This window comes from Caenorhabditis briggsae (genome assembly GCF_000004555.2).
Source record: "Caenorhabditis briggsae complete genome, chrV, whole genome shotgun sequence".
Taxonomy (NCBI): domain Eukaryota; kingdom Metazoa; phylum Nematoda; class Chromadorea; order Rhabditida; family Rhabditidae; genus Caenorhabditis; species Caenorhabditis briggsae.
The window spans coordinates 8917591-8935050 of record NC_013488.2 but is presented as its reverse complement, the minus strand read 5'-3'; the positions used below and the strand labels follow the sequence as shown (position 1 = coordinate 8935050).

The following is a 17460-nucleotide window of genomic DNA, read 5'->3' as shown; positions in this document are numbered from 1 at the left end:
CAAAATCGGATTTATGAGTATGTTTAAAATCCACAAAAAGACACGTGAAATCAGAGAAAATTTGAATTGTTTCACTAGGTACAGAATCGGTTTGCCTACCGATTTTGTACCTCGTGGCACAATTCAATAAATACTTGAATTTGGCATGACCACTTTTTCCTTTAAAAAAGTACAAAATCGGGAGACAAACCGATTCTGTACCTGTAGAAGAAAAGAAGGCACAGAGCATCAAAAAGTTCAAAATGCAGGAAGATTGGTTGTCACCCGGATTTGAGCAAACTACTACCACTGTCCCAACTGTGCACACTGCCCAATTTTAATTTGTCCACCTATTTTTTTGTTCAAGATCATTTTCAGATCCATCAAATAAACATTTTCTATAACTTTGACTAATTTCTGGAATATTCATACAGAAAATTTCTGAATTATAAAAAGGCAAGGCGAAACTGGACGAAATCTGTGGAACAGACAAACTTTTCGAAAAACTTTTGTTCTTTCTATTAACTCTATTCTTTTTGTACATAAAATTTGAGAAATTCCGGTTTTCAAAAATGATAAAAAAATTCTTCAAATTTCTACCATCTTATATGTATATTATCGATTCTGATTATTTCACCAATTGAAGAAGTGTGAAAAAGATAGCACAGTTAAAAAACCATCATGTTGCTCGTTTGAAGTTTTCCAGGAAATGTGTTGTTCTTCAAACCGGAAAATATCTTTCGGAGAATTTGCATTCAAATGGATACCCACGATAAAACCGAAAATCGTCATTGAATTTTTGATTTCATTGGGCCGTGTTGTAGATGGAGAGCCACCTATTAAATGCTGGTAGATAGTTTTTGTGAAAGTTCACTATCTTTTACCAAGATCCAGAATTTTTTTTAGTTTGTTGTTTTCCAAAATCTTTTGAATATTATCATACCTAAAATGCATTATGTTCATTAGAGAAGGCACCTGTCCAGCAGTGAATTTTAAACATTTCAGGTTGAAATCTAGAACTCTCTAACTACCTTACGGATAAGCAATCTGGTTTTTTGGGCTTTTTCGTGAAACATTGTTTTCTGAAAATCTATTTGTCACAGAAGCTAGTGAAGCCATAACTATCTTCTTTATTTGCTCTGATAGAAAACTTTTGATGTTCATTTAAAAAATGCGAGAATGTCGTGGAAACAGTGCCGGCTGGTGACTGCCGGTTTGTTAGAGATTATGCGGTATCTAAACTTCCCGGTTTTTTTTCTAATTTGGATTATTCTTGATTGACAGTGGTACTAAACTAAGCATCTGAAGTAGGATCTTGAAGAATCAAATGTTGGTACCCCATCTGAAATGATACATAAAAGCAAAATGTATTTTATTAAAACTATATTATCACCACATAAGAAAAAATCACAATAAATTACTTTCAAAACCCGTATGAGCATTATGAAACCCGATAAAATTATCCATCATCTAACAATCAAAACTGTTCCTATCGTACGTTCCATTCGCCTTCTTTTGCATCTCTCGGAACTGAAATTTATATTTTCAGAATACGTTTATCTTCCATACTATACCTGAGGAAATGAAGTCAACCAAGCCGCATCAGGTGTTTTCCCTGTTACATTTCTCCTTATCATCTCGCGCATACAGGCAATCGTTCCAAAATCAAAAGTTGCCAATACCTTGTTTGCTGAAAAGAAAAATTTAATTCACTTTAGAGGAAACAAATATACCTGTTGCCATCTGACTTTTAAGTAGGTCGTTCAGATACTCAACACCCAATATACAGATTCCATGCCTTTTCCATTTTGAATGACACTGCTTGTCAAATCCATTCGGTCCTGAGAAGTCCCAATGAGTCAGTCTCGTGAGAATATCATTATGATTTTGTGTACAGTTCGATTCCATCTGGCCATCCAATCCCAAATAGTTCTCATAAAGTGTTTGAACGAGCATTTCATCAACTCCGTAGTAGTCGTTATCATCGAATAATTTAATGATTACTTCCATATTGAGTTTTTCGAACAATGATTTCACGAATACTTTCGAAATGATCACTTCGTTCAAGCTCTTCCGAACTCTCATCTTTGTATGGAGAATTTCATCAGAAACGCCAGTTTCTGAAAACTATAAATTTTGATTCAGAACTAATCAGACTAGCCCTCACCATTTTTGAAAAGTTTCATTCCAGCTGGTGTCCAATCGGCCTTTGTGTTATATCTATAGCTGAATCCGAAATCGAATCCCATGATGCTGGTGTAGTTGAGACGCTCACTGAGGTCCGAAAGTTGGTAAGGAGTTTTGATGACCAAATCGAAATTCTAAAATAAATTGTTAGTGTTTCAAAACAGAAATTAGGCTTACCTGTAGGATAATGGCATGATCCCATTTTCTATCCAGAATATTTTGAAGACAATCGAAATGAGCAGGATCTTGTCCATGACCTCCACTATTCAACATGTATTCTTTCTCCAGAACAATCACATTTTCAAAGCATTCACTCATACTTCTGACCGAATTCTTCAGTTTATCACTGCTTTTTGCATCCATAATAAAGCAAAATGTGTTATCCGGATGATAAGATAACGATAAAAGAGCTTCTTGAAGCTCATAGATCTTGTAAATAGTTCTGACAAATGCAATTGGCCGTTTCAGGGGTGAGAATGGAGGCATATCTCCGTAAACTCGTTGTCTGATGGATGGACAATCCATTCGTAATTCGAAAAGACGCTCTTGATCGAGTTTCATTCGTCCATTATTCACATACAACTCAATCGTATCCTTATTTCCTTTTATCATTTCAGAACAGTTCAGAAATTGACTCTCCTCTCTGAAAAAAGCTTCTTTCAACTACAATATTCACTCATAAAATGTGATTTTTTTCCAATTTCTTGCTCATCTTCACAAGAAATTAGCTCAATAACATTTTCAAATAAAGGCTTACTGTGTGAAATAATAATCCATCCATTGAGTGATATTTCTTTTTCCAGTATTATTAATTTCGTTATCGAGTCGTTTCAGAGTTGGACTATTTTTCGCTGCGTCTTTTACTGATATAGATCCCTGAAAAATGCAATTATTCGTTTTTTTTTTCATAAGCTAAAATATTCACCGGATGAGCTTGAACACTAGTTAAAAATATCATACATGCAACGAATCCAAATAGAAGTAAAAACCCAATTAGAGTGGAGTACACTGAATTGGATTCTGGGTTCTGAATTACGTCTGACTCTAAATCCAGATCGTGTAATCGCCTGTATCGTGTTCCTGACATTTCTGAAAACATAACTTTGTATCTTATGTCTTGAAAATACCAAAATTATCTGGGACAAAAAGAAATTCACTCAAGTTGATTCTGAAGCATACATGTGGATGGCCGGGCCGGCCCGCTTGCCTCAAAACTTTCGGCCCGCCTAGGACCACTTTTCGAAAATTTTATTTTTCGAATCTGCCAAAATATTTATAATGGCACAAGTATTAATCCAAATGCCTACAACCATCCGAAAAAGTCAATTTAATTGAATTTTTAGAAGAAAAAATCAAACTTCATTAAGCCAAGGATGAAACTTTTTTTCTAATCACGACTTCAAAACAGTTTTTGTCGACAGTATCGGCATCTAGTGTGGATTTTCATTCACTAAGCAGAAAAACCATCTTGAAAAATGATGATTCGCTCTAAAATTTCAAAATTTTCAAAAAGCGGGTCGGCCCACGGGCCGGCCATGTGTAATTTTTTCCGGCCCGGCCCGGCCCGCTTTCAGAAAAATCTCAGCCCGGCCCGCGGGCCGGCCATCTTTTCCACAAGTATGTTCTGAAGTGTTAAGAGTGAAAAACAGAAATGTTGAAACATTTAAAATGACGAGCCAATTTCAGTGTTTGCACTGAGTATCATATTTATGAATGAAATGCATTGTGCCTATCAATAAGGAAAAGTATGAAACGAGTAGAGAGTTTGATAGCGCTGTTATCAAAAATAACCAAAGAGATACAAAGGGTTGGCGTATACCTGGGACATTTTATTTGCAACCTGCAATGAAACCCCATCCTCGCCGCAGCTTGAATTCTCAGTTTTAGTTTCGATGATTTACAAGCTTCTAGGACCAGAATACAGAAACATCTGTTTTGGATTAGAAAGTCCCGAAATGCCCTCCGGATGTAAAGGTGTGGTTCCCGAGAATGATTGCTATTTCTAGATACTGGCTAGGAAATTGAAAATTCGTTCATAAAAAAGTTCGAATCTATTTTTTGGTGTTTTCATCTTAGAATTTCTGGAGGGAAAACCTCAATTGAAGATCATAGAAACATAATCTTTCAAGAAAACAGAAAATAATGGCTAATTAATTAAATCAAGAGCAGAATTAAAACTTTTTTATGTGAACCTCTGAAAGTTTGAAATTTTCATCACAGTTCCTAAGTATTTTTTTTGAAAATGCTGAAAAATATCGGAAAATTTCCAAAGAATCAAATGGCAATATAATTTTTGTTTGCTCACATTTCAGAGTTTGCATTTCACTTTATCAAAAATTCACCTCCCAGTGACAACGACTCCATATACTCTTACTTCCGTTGTTGATAGCAGACAGAGAGAGTAGAGTGATATAGAACTAGCAGTAACTAGGAGACCGATGAGAAGAGAAAAGAGCCAAGAAGCCTCACACGAAATGCAGCACCTGCTCATTTAATTAGTTTAGAGCCGTTCCTATTCTCTCGCCTAATGAGACAATGGATCAATACAAAATGATGCGGTTCTATGAGCAATTCATGGAAAAAACTCCGCGAAAAAATTCGGGAAAAGTTGAAAGAAAACATGTACTTGGAGCCTGTTGTTACGAGAAACAAAACCTGGGAAAATCACAAAAACCAAACAGAAGAAGTGATAGTTTAAAAAAACTTGTATTTTGAAGCTAGTTTGAGAAACGAAAATAGTTGGTACGTAGAAAAGTATACACTCAAAGGAAGCCAGAAAAATTGAGCCCCGCGGAGATAACCATGGAGATATGAAGGTCGTCTGAAGGACGTATCCTGAGTTTTTTTGACTTTTTTGTTTTAGAATTAGTTAGAGAAATATAAATATTGGATCAATAGAGGGAATTGACACAAGAATTGCAAATCAATCTAGAAAAAAGTTTACAAAAACAGTAAATACTCTAATAAAAGGGTTCCTTATGTTTGAATTTCGATCTCAATTATCTCGATTTTCATAAGAGTTATCAAAAATGAGACAACGGATAAAACGTTGGTAATATTATGAAAAACAATTTATCAGTTGATAGATTTTAGTTACCATTTACTGAAATTGAGTTAATTCAGCTCAAAGTGCAAATATAGGGTGGTCTTGATATTAGTGTTGACGGTAAGTTGAGGGTAGAATCGGCAATTTTAAGAGAGTGTCGTATTATCATTGACAGATAAAGCTACGGATGATTGAGCTCAATTTTATTTATTTATTTTCACTTTCGCTTCTCAAAATTCACCCGGAAAGTGTATTTTTAGTGACGAATTCGAATTCGATATTTTGAAAACAAACTTTTCGAAATCGGATTCGATACTATCGAAGACACATTCAAATCTATGGTTCTCTATGGATCAATCTATAGTCCCTCTCTATAAAAAAAAGAAGGTAGAAAATAATATGCTATACACAAGGTGCAAGTGAATAAAGTTTGAAAATCAAGATACTAAAAATTTGCTACTTTTCGAAATGGACCAACTTTCAGAAGTCTTCTCATTTATGATGCATGAATCGGAACGTGAGGCGCGGGCGTGAATCTATGTAAAGAAGGAGAGATCTAGATTGAAACAAAACAAAAGAGTTCTATATAAGCTGCACAAATAGAGTCATCAATCTAACAAAACTGTCTGTTCTTTGGCATTTTTTGACTAGTAAGGGCGAAGGAGAAAGATCTGGTTCAGTGAGGATATAAAGGTGAGGTTGGAAAACAGAGACAGCCATCGGATTATTTCCAAATTTGGAGTTCAGTGGTATTACCGGAAAATGAGTAACTGTGATCGAAAATTGATTTCTGTGGTGATGATGTGCAATACGCCGATTTGTTGCATTGTAGGAAGTTTCATTGGTGTTTCGGCGAGGGTAAAATACCCTCTCCTGCGGGGGCTCAACTTTTTGGCTTCCGCTTACTGTATCTCAAACTTAAATTTCTAATTTGGAATTTCAATTTCAGGCTCTCCAAAATTTCTGAATAATATCAGAAAACAATATTTGAGTTGCCAATGAACTCTGGTTTATTGAATCTTTGAATTTCTGAAATCCGGAATTTTTGCGCTCCCGATTTTCTGAAGTTCCGAGTTTTTGGATATCTGAAGGTTTTCTGAATTTTAGGATTAATGAATTGTTGAAATTTCATCTCTAATGTTTCGAATTCTCCAGTTTCGAAAAAAAATTTTGAATTTTCAAATTTCAAAATTTAGGATTTTCGAATTTTCACATTTCCCGAATTTCGGAATTCCAGATTTTTCGCATTTCCAAAATTGTTAATTGATACTACCCCAATTCGTTGCATTGTGGGAAGTTTCGTTGGTGTTTCGATCATAAGAAAAGAGAAAAATAACATTTATTATGAAGGAATTCAGAAAATCAAACAAAGAAATTAAGCATGAATCATGAAATGTGAAATTTAAAAGCTCGTCCGAAGACCCGAATTTTTTCTCGATAGACATTGCAAACTATCAGAATTATTGCTTACTGTTTCCAAGTGTTTTGATAAAGGAGTTGTGCTGTAAAAAAGTATATGATATACTGTAATTTCTGAATATCCAACCTCATCTAGTTCAAAAATGTGCTCAGAAGTGTCTCCCAGATCCGCCTTCTTTGTTTTTTCACCAACTGGCTCGAACAGATTCTGCCAGTAATGTTTGGCAAGAATCGCATGGCCCAGTTTGCTGAGATGGAACAGATCGACTGCATAGAAAGCAGAGTTGTAGTGGCCTTGTTGCTGAAATGTCAAATTTCCAATTACAGGTCTTTTGATTGCTCATGTTTGATACTTACATCTACGTATGCATCTGTGTACTCTGTGGCAAACGGTTGAACAACGACTGTGAAGTTCTTGTCATTGAATTTCCCCTCGTTTTGAATCTTATACGACGCGTTTCTGTATCCATCGGATAGTTCATCTCGTTGCTTCTGGCGCTCTTCAGAATCCGGACGATGTCTGAAATCCAATAATAGTTATTTTCATCGAATAAATTTTAATTCTAACCCAGTTGTCATAATTGAGTGAGCCTCTTGAAGAAGTTGAGGTGGGAACATGGCAATGACAGTGACGATGGTTCTTGGGAGATTCTCTTTCAAATAGGAGATGCCCTTCTCGATGTAGGCTTTGTACTGGTCTACTGGAATCGGTGGTCTGTCTCCATATCCAAGATCACCAACGTCATTGGTACCAATCCAAAGGGATACTAGTTTCCAGTCCTTCTCAACATCGATCTGGAAATAAGATTTGTAAAAAAATTAAATCTTTGGCAAAACTTATGTTTTCATTGAAAAATCATAAACGTACCTCTTTGACAGCTCTAATTTTCTGCACCAAAACCTGCGCTTGTCTCAGAATATCATCACTTTTCATTCCTCCAATAGCAACATCGAAACCAGCATTGTCTCCATACCCTACACCAGTGCTTCCGCCGTATAACTTGTTTCCAGTTTCTTCTGCGATAACTCGGAAAATGTCTGAAAATTTGATATTCATTTAAAGTTTCGGATACCAGAATTTCCTAACTGTAGATGGTCAAATGTCCATCGACCTCGGCATCCATTCCAGTGAAGTAGGCATTACCAGGATATTGCGTTCTGGTATCATCCAAAATATTTTGTGCGCGAGAACCAATCTAAATTGTTTTGTTGTTTTCAGCTAGATTATGAAAAACTCACAGTCAAAGAGTCACCCATTGCTCCAATCACTCGAATATGATGTGGTTTCACAGCGTTGACGTCATCTGGATACGGTTCTTTCGGATCGATTGATTTCAGATATTTTTCCATTCCAGACTTGAGCGACGACTTGGAAATTGCTAACGTTTGAGCTTCTAGAACAACAATATTATGAAAATAATTTTTTTAACTTACGAATTTTCACAGTTTCCGAAGATGTGGACAGCTCCTCCATTTTAGTATAGATTCGAATGTCCTCTAAAATAAGAGCTGAATGAGAACTGAATAAGAACTGAATTCTTTGGGAGCAACGCATGTACTCTATTTCTCCCCATCAACCACACTATTTCTCTTTTCCCCTTTTCCCTGCCACTGTCTGCGTTTCTTACCCTCATTGCCACGAAACAGTATCAGAAATAGAATGAAAATGAGGAGGAATCCGAGAATCAGAGTGAGAATCAAACGATTCCTGGGTCTGCAGATGCTGAAAATGGGAAAAGAAGGAGGATCGTAGTATTCCTTGTACTCCTGAAAATTATAAGTCATGTGACTTTTTATCTCAATTTCTAGTATTCTAACTTCTTCATGTCTTGTATCCATATTCGACGGTAGTCGGTGGTACAGGGTGTTCCTGTTAAGCTGAAATAAGAAATTCTGAAATCCGTTCCAACTTCTGAACTTACGAATATTTGTAAATTTGGGTTCATTGCGTATCTAGGAAATAGAGGTGTGCGCTCGGTGTCATGCATGATATTTATGGGGGAGAAGTGGAAAAAAAAGAGTATGAGGGAACAGAGAATAAAACAAACAAATTGGTATATGAGTGGAATAAAGAAGCTTGCGATTTATTGAGATTTTGATCTATGAAGATAGTATCGGGATTAAAACAATACAGGTCCATGGATTCTTGACGGCTCTATGGCAATTTTAAACCTATTAATTTGAGAAAACATACAGATTTCGTATGCTAGTAGATGACTTCGTATGCAGTTGATTAGAAAGTAATCACGAATCGTGAAACTTTAGAGAATAGTTGATGTTCTAACCTAATAGTCTCTTGAAGATGTTGATTAACGTGACCTTGAAAAAGAGAATTCATTCAAAAATAGTGAGAAACGGAGAGACGAAAACGCGCCAGAGGCGCGCCAGGAGGCTAGTATGAATAATCTTCAAAAATATTCTCCAAACAAGTTGAAACAAACTGAGAACTTCTCAGCACTTTAGAACGTCGTAAAGTTTCTGAAAGCAGATAAAAGTGTATAAAACCAGGCATATGTAACTATGTTTATGAATTTTTGGCATTCAATGCCAAAAATTATCAAAAAACCTAGTTGAAAAAGCCTGGAATGCCGAAATTTAAATACGAATGCCTCTTTTGTAGTCTCAGGTTTTGAAAGAAAGTTTCGTTTTAAAGAATTCTAAACTTAAGCAGACATTTGTATAGAATGAGAGTTAATGTAATTCTGAATGGAAAATTGGGGTGGAAATTTTCAGGAATTCCAAGACTCGACAAATTTCTTCAAATGATTACTGTATCCAGAGATTTTTTCTCTGATGAAACGCTAGCTAGATTTTCTATGATCAACTACAATCCTATTGTTACAAAGTTTCAAGTTCTGATTCAAAGTTTTTCTATCAACTTTTTTATCTTTCAATCTTCATTTTCCAATATATTTCCCTGATAAAATCCTCCCGACAGTTCTCCTCTCTCTCCAAACCATCTGCGTTTTCATAATCTCTCACCTCTATCTTTTTTTCCCGTAAGAACAACATCGATTTCCTTCCCAACATGTTCGTATATTAGGTCTTGACCATTCTATTGATTTTCATAACCCTTCGATCTTTGTCCACTTGTAATCAACCTGCTCTTTTCCAATCTTATCATTGACATTTTTTATGCGTTGACCTGTCTTTCCCCTTTTTTTTCGTGTCAAAAACTTCCATTTTTGACCATGTATGCCGACTTCATAGCTGGATGGGCAGCAGGTAAGATAACTGGGTTAAAAATAGGAACCAAAAAAAATCAGGGTGTTCAGAAAAGTTGAATACTTTTCTATATAACTTTTAAGTGCTTTATGAAAATTGAGGTTTCAAAATTCAATTTTTTTTTAATTCAGGAGGTGCTGGCCTTCTTGTGGGTCATCCACTAGACACCGTCAAGGCCCGACTTCAGACAATGAATGTTTATAAAGGAATTGTCGATTGTATGGTCAAAACCATGAAGCATGAATCTGTTAGTTCTTAAAATTCGGAAATCAATAAACTCTCAAATTCAGGTATACGGTCTCTACAAAGGAATGTTCGTTCCATTCCTCTCAACTGGTGCTCTTCATTCTTTGCTCTTTGCCGGGTATGGCGCGGGTCTCAAATTCCTTCATCCGGGTGATTCGAATGTCATGGCAAGAAAAGATTTGCCTATGACAGATGTGAGTTTTCATTTTGTTTTTTGTTTAATTTAAATTATTTAATTTCAGATTCTAATAGCTTCCATTTGTGGCACTCTTGTTCAAGTTGGTCCAGTCATTCCTGTGGAATTGTTAAAAACTAAACTTCAAGTGCGTTATTGAAACTAACTAATATCTGAACCTAAATACTTAACAGGTTCAACGAGAAAATGTGGGTCACTTCTCAAAACACTCTCAAAATCTGTACGCTGGTCCGATGGAATGTGCTCGTGAGACAGTCAGAACAGAAGGAATCCGTGGTTTATTCAAAGGAGGAAGTGTCGTTTTCTTCAGGGATAATATTGGATATCTTTTCTATATCCCGGTCTACGAGGGGCTCAACAGATACTTTAGAAGTCACAATCTGGAAAACACATACACCCAGGTAAGAATTGATTTTCTTAATTTGAACTAAAATGATTTTTCAGTTATTTGCTGGAGGATGTGCAGGAATCAGTGGATGGATTTCTGTCTGTCCATTGGAAGTTGTGAAAAATCGGATACAGGCAGACAAGAGTCATAAGACGATGTAAGTTATAAGACATTTCTGATTCCGAAATTCGAAAATCACTTGTCGTGCAATTATACAATTCGTACTTATTTTATCACTAAATTAAGACTACGAGGAAACAGAAAGAGAAACAATAAATCGTATAGTTGGAATTAGTCTCGATAACAGAGAAGAAGACACTATATAATACATTTTCAGATCTCCAAAAGAGATGATTCTGAAAATCTATCGAGAAGAAGGACTCCGATCGTTCTATCGAGGAGGATGGGCACTTTCACTACGTGGATTCGTCGTCAATGCTGTCATTTTTGTTGTCTATGAGAACACTTATGCGTTTTTTGATTGAAATTTTTGTTCCCACGAACTCAAAACTTTTTCATTTTTTGTTTGTATAAACTCAGTTGAAGATCACAAATGCATCATTCTTTTTCATTTCACACAAATAGGCAATCTTATCTCTTTTTCTCTTTTATCTTCTTATAATCTTATCATGGGTGGTCCATTTGAAAATTGGAAAACTAGTTGTCTTTAGATAGGTTGACCTAAATTCTTCATCCATCCTCCGCCCATCGATCTTTCCTATCCGTTTTTCAAGGCAATGATGCCGTTCAAACCACCAAACGATTCCCATTACACACTTGGCAGTTTAGTGGGTCATTTGATGACCAACAACTGTCTTTTGATCCGTTTTTTCCTGAGTTCTTCTTCTTTTTGCTTTGTATTAGTTTCCAAATGTCACGAGGAGAGCTATTGAAGCTTTTTGAGATTGAACTAGGATGATGTAGATGATCAGTGTACAAGGTTAACAATTCAAACCTTTGGTTTGCATCGAAACACACGGAACGCAAATTGTGATTAATGTTAATGAGTAGTTTCAAGATTTTTTTTTTGATATTCATGCCAAACTTGTAAAACAAATAAGTTTCATAAGACCAAACCCTGATTTAATTAGCTTCAGACCCTATTTGTACCATTTCCGAACCGCTTAATCCTCAATTCAAATACCATTTGATATCGAAAGTTGATCCAGAATTCAATTAATTGTTTAACATGCCTGTGTTACGATTTAAACACATTATTTGTCTCTCAGCTTTCACTTTTTTATTTACTATCATTTTGTACGTATCAATATCAAAAATAAACCTTGCCATTGATACCAGTCATTCCAGACCTCCCGATGCGGTTGCTTCTCCCGTTGCTTCTCCTGGCTATTGGAGTTTACGGTTTAGATAATGGTCTTGGAAGAACTCCACCAATGGGATGGATGTCGTGGACTGCTTTTTACTGTGAGATTGATTGTCAGAAGCATCCGACAGGTTGTATTAATGAGCAATTGTATAAGGACATGGCCGATGAACTTGGTGAGTTATAACCTAATTTTTGTTAAATAAATTTTGTTATTTTCAGTCGCCGGAGGTTATGACAAACTGGGATATAAATCGGTTCATATTGATGATTGCTGGTCTGAAATGGAGAGAGATGCCAATGGAATTCTGGTTGCCAACAAGACAAGATTCCCGAGCGGAATGAAAGCTTTGGCAAAATATGTAAGATCAATAGGATAGGCCATTCAGTTGAAAATACAAATTCAGATGCATGATCGTGGACTCAAATTCGGAATCTATGAAGACTATGGAACAAAGACATGTGGTGGATATCCAGGAAGCTATCAACACGAAAGAACTGATGCTCAAACGTTTGCTGCATGGGATGTAGACTATCTGAAACTTGATGGATGTAACATTGACCAAGCTTTGATGCCGATTGGATATCCACTCTTCGAGAAAGAATTGAATGATACTGGAAGACCGATAATGTATTCGTGCAGTTGGCCAGCTTACTTGATTGATCATCCAGAACTCGTGGATTACAACTTGATTGGAAAATACTGCAACACTTGGCGTAATTTCGACGACATCAATTCTTCATGGAAATCTATTGTGTCCATCATTTCATATTACGACAAAATGCAGGATAAACACATTCCAACTCATGGACCAGGAAAATGGCATGACCCAGATATGCTTGTAATTGGAAACAAGGGTATTACAGTGGATATGTCCATCTCCCAAATGACAGTATGGTGCATTTGGTCAGCTCCACTTATCATGTCAAATGATTTGCGTATCATTGGAGACGAATTCAAGGCGATTCTTCAAAACCAAGAGGCAATCCGAATCAATCAAGATCCACTTGGAATTATGGGACGATTGGTGCTAAATGTGAGTTCTAATAAATCAGAAATAATTAGTAATTAAGCTAATTATCCTAATTTTCAGAGAACTGACATTGGAACATATGTGAAGCAAATCAGCCCATCAAAAGGAGACAAGAAGTCATACGCATTCGCTCTTCTGAACAGAAATGAGAAGAAGGGATATGTACGTTTTAAAAATAACTTCAAGATCACAAAATAGACTTTCAGCAGAATGTTGAAATCCAACTCTCCACTCTTGGTCTCACTGATCCTTCTGGATACTTTGTCCACGACATCTGGTCCCATGTGGATCTGGGACTTCTTCGTCCAGGAGACAGCATCAACGTGAATATTGCACCAGCAGGAAGTAGTTTCTTCCGTGCTGACGTGGCTTCTCTTCATCGACCAATGGTAAGAAGACATTATAAATTGGACAATTCCAATGTTTTTTACGAGTTTGAAAAGTCACAGGCTCAATACGAGCGTCCTGATCTCTCTGATTATTTGAAAACTAACAGAGTTCCATTTTAAGCTTTAACTTGTTTTTTTCAGTATTGTATATACCTTTTCATGTATTTCTTAAAATCAAGATTTTAATGTACCTCGCCATCTTAATTTTGAATTTTCTTGACTATCGAATTGGCAATCTCGTGTTCAATCTCAATAAAATTCACCGAGATCTTTATAATTTCATCTTCGACAATTTTTTACAGATATTTTTTGATGAAATTTTTTCACAAGTTTTGCGTCTAGGCGACTGACTACAGAACCAGAATATCGAGGAGGAAGAGATGAGCTATAGAGATTGAGAGTCTCCTTTTTAATTCTGAATTTCAATTTTCTATTCAATTTTAATTAAATTATAATATGGTTTCAAGGATTCCACTTTTTCGATATAACACTGATTCCTTTTGCTATCCATCCAGAACTTACTCAAAGGTAAATGATAGCAAATCAAGTCTACCACAATTAAATTTTTCTGCAATAAATACCGTATTTCCTCTAAAAGAGGCACACCCAAACCGTCAACTTTTAGCTCAATTATTCCGGTTCCTATGAGAGATATAAAAAATCTGCCAATTAATAAAATATTGGGAACGTTATGATAAACATTTTGTCAGTTTACCACTTTTTGATATCTTTCACAGCAACCGAGATATATGCGCCCCAAGTACAAGTATAGGGTTGCCTTCTTTTTAAATGTGCACGATATTTTTTCAGTTTTTTCGAAGTCGAAGGTCTCTGACAATATTATCCATATTCGCCATTACATTGTTCTTTTGTACTTTAATTTTGTATGCGAAAGTGGATTCACTACCATTCCGGAATTTGAAGTTCCAACAGTTTATTCTGAAGGAAAATTGTTTTCCAATGAGATTTGATCATACTCATGCGTATATCACTTCGGCTTATTATTACCGAAATTCTAAATCGTTGGTTATATTTTTAACTCAAAGAAAAACCATAATTAACACTACAGATTGGGAGAGAATGCGGTTGCTATGGTAGTGGTAATGAGTCAGAAGACATGCAAAGATCTTGAGAAATACGAAATGACGATTGTAGGAACTAATGAATACAATAATAGTATGACATCAAAGGCTTCATTAAAAATGTAAGCAACCACTTTTACACTCTAAACTAATCGAAATTACAGAGAAACGGCGGAGGAAATGTCTTGTGAATATGTGATGGTTTTTGTACAAGCTCAGACTATTATGAACCCTAAGCGACTCGAAATCGAATCGCTAGGTACTAGAGTTCAGGTGCGTATTCATTTCTTGAGCTTTTTTTGCATTTAGCATTTTCGATTCATCAATTAAATTCAAAATACAGTTTCTCATCTTCTTTTATTCATGTAAAAATTGAGTCTTAATTCATCAGATTCCATTTCGAGAACCGCGTAAATGGTCGCATTCTCCAGTCATTATTTGTATCGCTCCGCAATTTGTAGCGGAAAAATGGCAAGTGTTTCTTATGAACATCCATGTTGCTAGACGATATGGAGGACATATGCATTTTTACATTACAAGTATGGTCGAGGAACTTTTTAATACATTGAAGATTTATGAAAGCAGGGTAAATTGAAAATATGTAACTTTCGAATATCTATGAATTTCAGGGAAGTCTGACACTTGATTATTGGGTCAGAATGAAGTTTCAAGAAACGACATCACCGTATGCAGATCCAATGAGAAATGTTGAATGGAGAAATCAAGCAGGAGCACAGACAGATTGTTTGTTGCAATATAAAGTAAGTTTTTTAAACATTAATATTACGCTGGTACAAAAAATTGAAGCTGTGGAAGAGAAACTCCACTGGTCGTGGCCGAAGGTCTCACAATGACAACTACCGTAACCTAAAAAGCAATACTTTATTTTTCAGGAAGTAGCTGAATTTGTTGCCTTCTTTGACATTGACGACATTCTTATTCCTCGATCATCTCAAAATTATCATCAAGAATTCTCAAGTCATTTTAATCCTGATCCATCATTCCATTCAATTTTCTACAACAAAAGAGATGTTGAAGTGCAAAAAGTGAAAAATGTAAAAGACTTTTCTTTTCGTCAACTGTTCTCCACAATGAAAATTAGAAAAGAGGAAGGGTATGGGAAGTCGATTGTGAATCCACTGAAGTACAATTCCACATGGATTCACCACTCATTCCAATTGCCAAGAGATAAGATTTTGAAGATCTTCAACACGGAAATAATTCATGTCAAAGACATTTTGATTGTTGAGCTGGATCTAAATGCTCCTTTCAAATTGCCAAAGGTTTTTGGAACAGAATCAGAGCCATTGATAAGAGAGACAGATCTCAAATCACTGGATATAGACTTCCAGAAGTGAGTGAACTGTGAGGAATTTTATGTGACCGAACTCCATCAATTTTCAGTTTATTTGAAGATACAGGATATAGAGAAACAGCTGTTCAAATGGTAGACCATGATTTCTACAGTCCGATTGTCTTCAAATGCTACAACGAGTCTTTCTATCATCCATTTTTTGTAGAACACAAACATTTTAAAGACATTTGTCCAAATGCGGATAACTGTGAAGTAAGCTAAGATAATCATACATTTCATAATTTGTATTTGCAGCTTCCTCAACGCGAAGATATTAAATGCATCCATTCAGATGCCGAATATATCTCTGGACCTGAAATGTATCCAATCACTTTCCATTACGCTATTCGCCCATACTGGTCAAAAGAAATAGGATGTTATCAGTAGTTCTTACTGTAGCTTAATTTAACTGTTCCCGGTGCGGTGCCAATTGTATTTTCAAAAACCAAAAAGCTTATTCTGCTTCTGTTTCTTTCTAGTTTTCACACGGTTGCACACAAAATATTGTGTCCAGTCAGTATGAGTCAAAATACACAAGGGATTGTCTTCCTGTTCTTCAGTGTTTCCTTTTGTGTAAATTAGAGAACACAGAAATTAGAGTCTCGAGTCTTAACATTCTCTAAAAGTTCTGAAGTTCGTGATCCAGTTCTTTACACCCGGAAAGTGACGAATACTTGAAATTATTTTACTTGACAGATAAGAAATGGTAAAACAAGTAAAAGAAAAAGATAAGTGTGATATTAAAATCATCTCATCTCCGTTTGGCGAAAAAGGAAACTACAGTAATCCATGTCTAATATTGGCCTCCAAAACGATCTGAAATTTATAAAATAATCTAAACTCAAAAGGTTGGAATCAGAGAAAAAGGGAACTTGAAGAACTTGAATTCGAAAATTGGAATCTATGAATCCATAAATAAGGAAAAGCTGAAATTAGGAATTTTCGAATTTTGGAAATTCTGAATATCCAGAATTGTAAGTTTTCGAAATTTCAGAAAAAACATCAGCAAACCGAACAAAATTTCTAAACTCCCGAACATATGTTTCTTGCCTTTTGAGTTAAGGACTTTTAGAATTTGCAAATTTCTGAATTTTCGAACATTCGAATTGCTGAAAATTGAAACATTAAAAATTTGAAATATATGAAATGGAGTTTTTCAATCTCTCTCTCTCTCTCTCTCTCTCTCTCTCTCTCTCAGGCTGGTTATAATAGATATTTTCCAATTTCAGAATTTCTGAGTTTTGGGAATCATAGATAGATAGATAGATGAAAAATCATTTCATGTACCTTAAAAATCACATTTTGTGATTTTGATGTTTGAGTTAGTCCATTGTAAGTAAAAATAATTGCTGCAAAATCTGAATATTTCTCAAGCTATTGTCGACAGGGTTGCAGATTGACGGGCCGGCCCGGGCCGGCCCGTCAGAGAAAAATTTCCGGCCCGGCCCGGCCCGTCGGCCCGTCCATAGCTTTTTCAGAGAAACATTTTTTTGATGAAAAATTTTTTGAGCGAACATAGGCACCATTGGTCCTATTTTTAGCTATTTCTACCATTTTTAGGCCTATTTCGGCCTATTTTTAGGCTTTTTCT

At 35.8% G+C, this 17460-nt stretch overlaps 5 protein-coding genes across 5 annotated transcripts; 3 read left to right on the top strand and 2 right to left on the bottom strand.

Annotated features, from left to right (window-relative positions):
• Positions 1 to 1449: 1449 nt before the first annotated feature.
• On the bottom strand, positions 1450 to 3253 carry CBG23370 (the record flags this gene model as incomplete). The annotated part of the gene is made up of 7 exons (XM_002636613.1): positions 1450 to 1509; positions 1554 to 1669; positions 1713 to 2099; positions 2147 to 2300; positions 2344 to 2809; positions 2924 to 3042; positions 3092 to 3253. The coding sequence occupies 7 exons, from the start codon at positions 3251 to 3253 to the stop codon at positions 1450 to 1452; spliced, it is 1464 nt and encodes a 487-aa protein (XP_002636659.1).
• A 3361-nt stretch (positions 3254 to 6614) lies between these two features.
• On the bottom strand, positions 6615 to 8619 carry CBG23371 (the record flags this gene model as incomplete). The annotated part of the gene is made up of 10 exons (XM_002636614.1): positions 6615 to 6932; positions 6989 to 7151; positions 7200 to 7426; positions 7500 to 7669; positions 7719 to 7827; positions 7871 to 8025; positions 8066 to 8128; positions 8260 to 8398; positions 8450 to 8509; positions 8554 to 8619. 10 exons carry the CDS (start codon positions 8617 to 8619, stop codon positions 6615 to 6617), a joined length of 1470 nt encoding a protein of 489 aa, XP_002636660.1.
• Positions 8620 to 9822: 1203 nt separating this feature from the next.
• CBG23372 lies at positions 9823 to 11171 on the top strand (the record flags this gene model as incomplete). The annotated part of the gene is made up of 7 exons (XM_002636615.1): positions 9823 to 9856; positions 9988 to 10103; positions 10147 to 10296; positions 10345 to 10425; positions 10472 to 10699; positions 10743 to 10843; positions 11024 to 11171. 7 exons carry the CDS (start codon positions 9823 to 9825, stop codon positions 11169 to 11171), a joined length of 858 nt encoding a protein of 285 aa, XP_002636661.1.
• An 831-nt stretch (positions 11172 to 12002) lies between these two features.
• On the top strand, positions 12003 to 13553 carry Cbr-gana-1 (the record flags this gene model as incomplete). Its single annotated transcript, XM_002636616.1, has 5 exons — positions 12003 to 12186; positions 12233 to 12372; positions 12418 to 13047; positions 13105 to 13206; positions 13251 to 13553. The coding sequence occupies 5 exons, from the start codon at positions 12003 to 12005 to the stop codon at positions 13551 to 13553; spliced, it is 1359 nt and encodes a 452-aa protein (XP_002636662.1).
• Positions 13554 to 14393: 840 nt separating this feature from the next.
• Positions 14394 to 16256, top strand: CBG23374 (the record flags this gene model as incomplete). Its single annotated transcript, XM_045237445.1, has 8 exons — positions 14394 to 14455; positions 14503 to 14637; positions 14680 to 14788; positions 14907 to 15101; positions 15145 to 15280; positions 15413 to 15869; positions 15920 to 16082; positions 16125 to 16256. 8 exons carry the CDS (start codon positions 14394 to 14396, stop codon positions 16254 to 16256), a joined length of 1389 nt encoding a protein of 462 aa, XP_045097765.1.
• Between the last annotated feature and the right edge of the window lie 1204 nt (positions 16257 to 17460).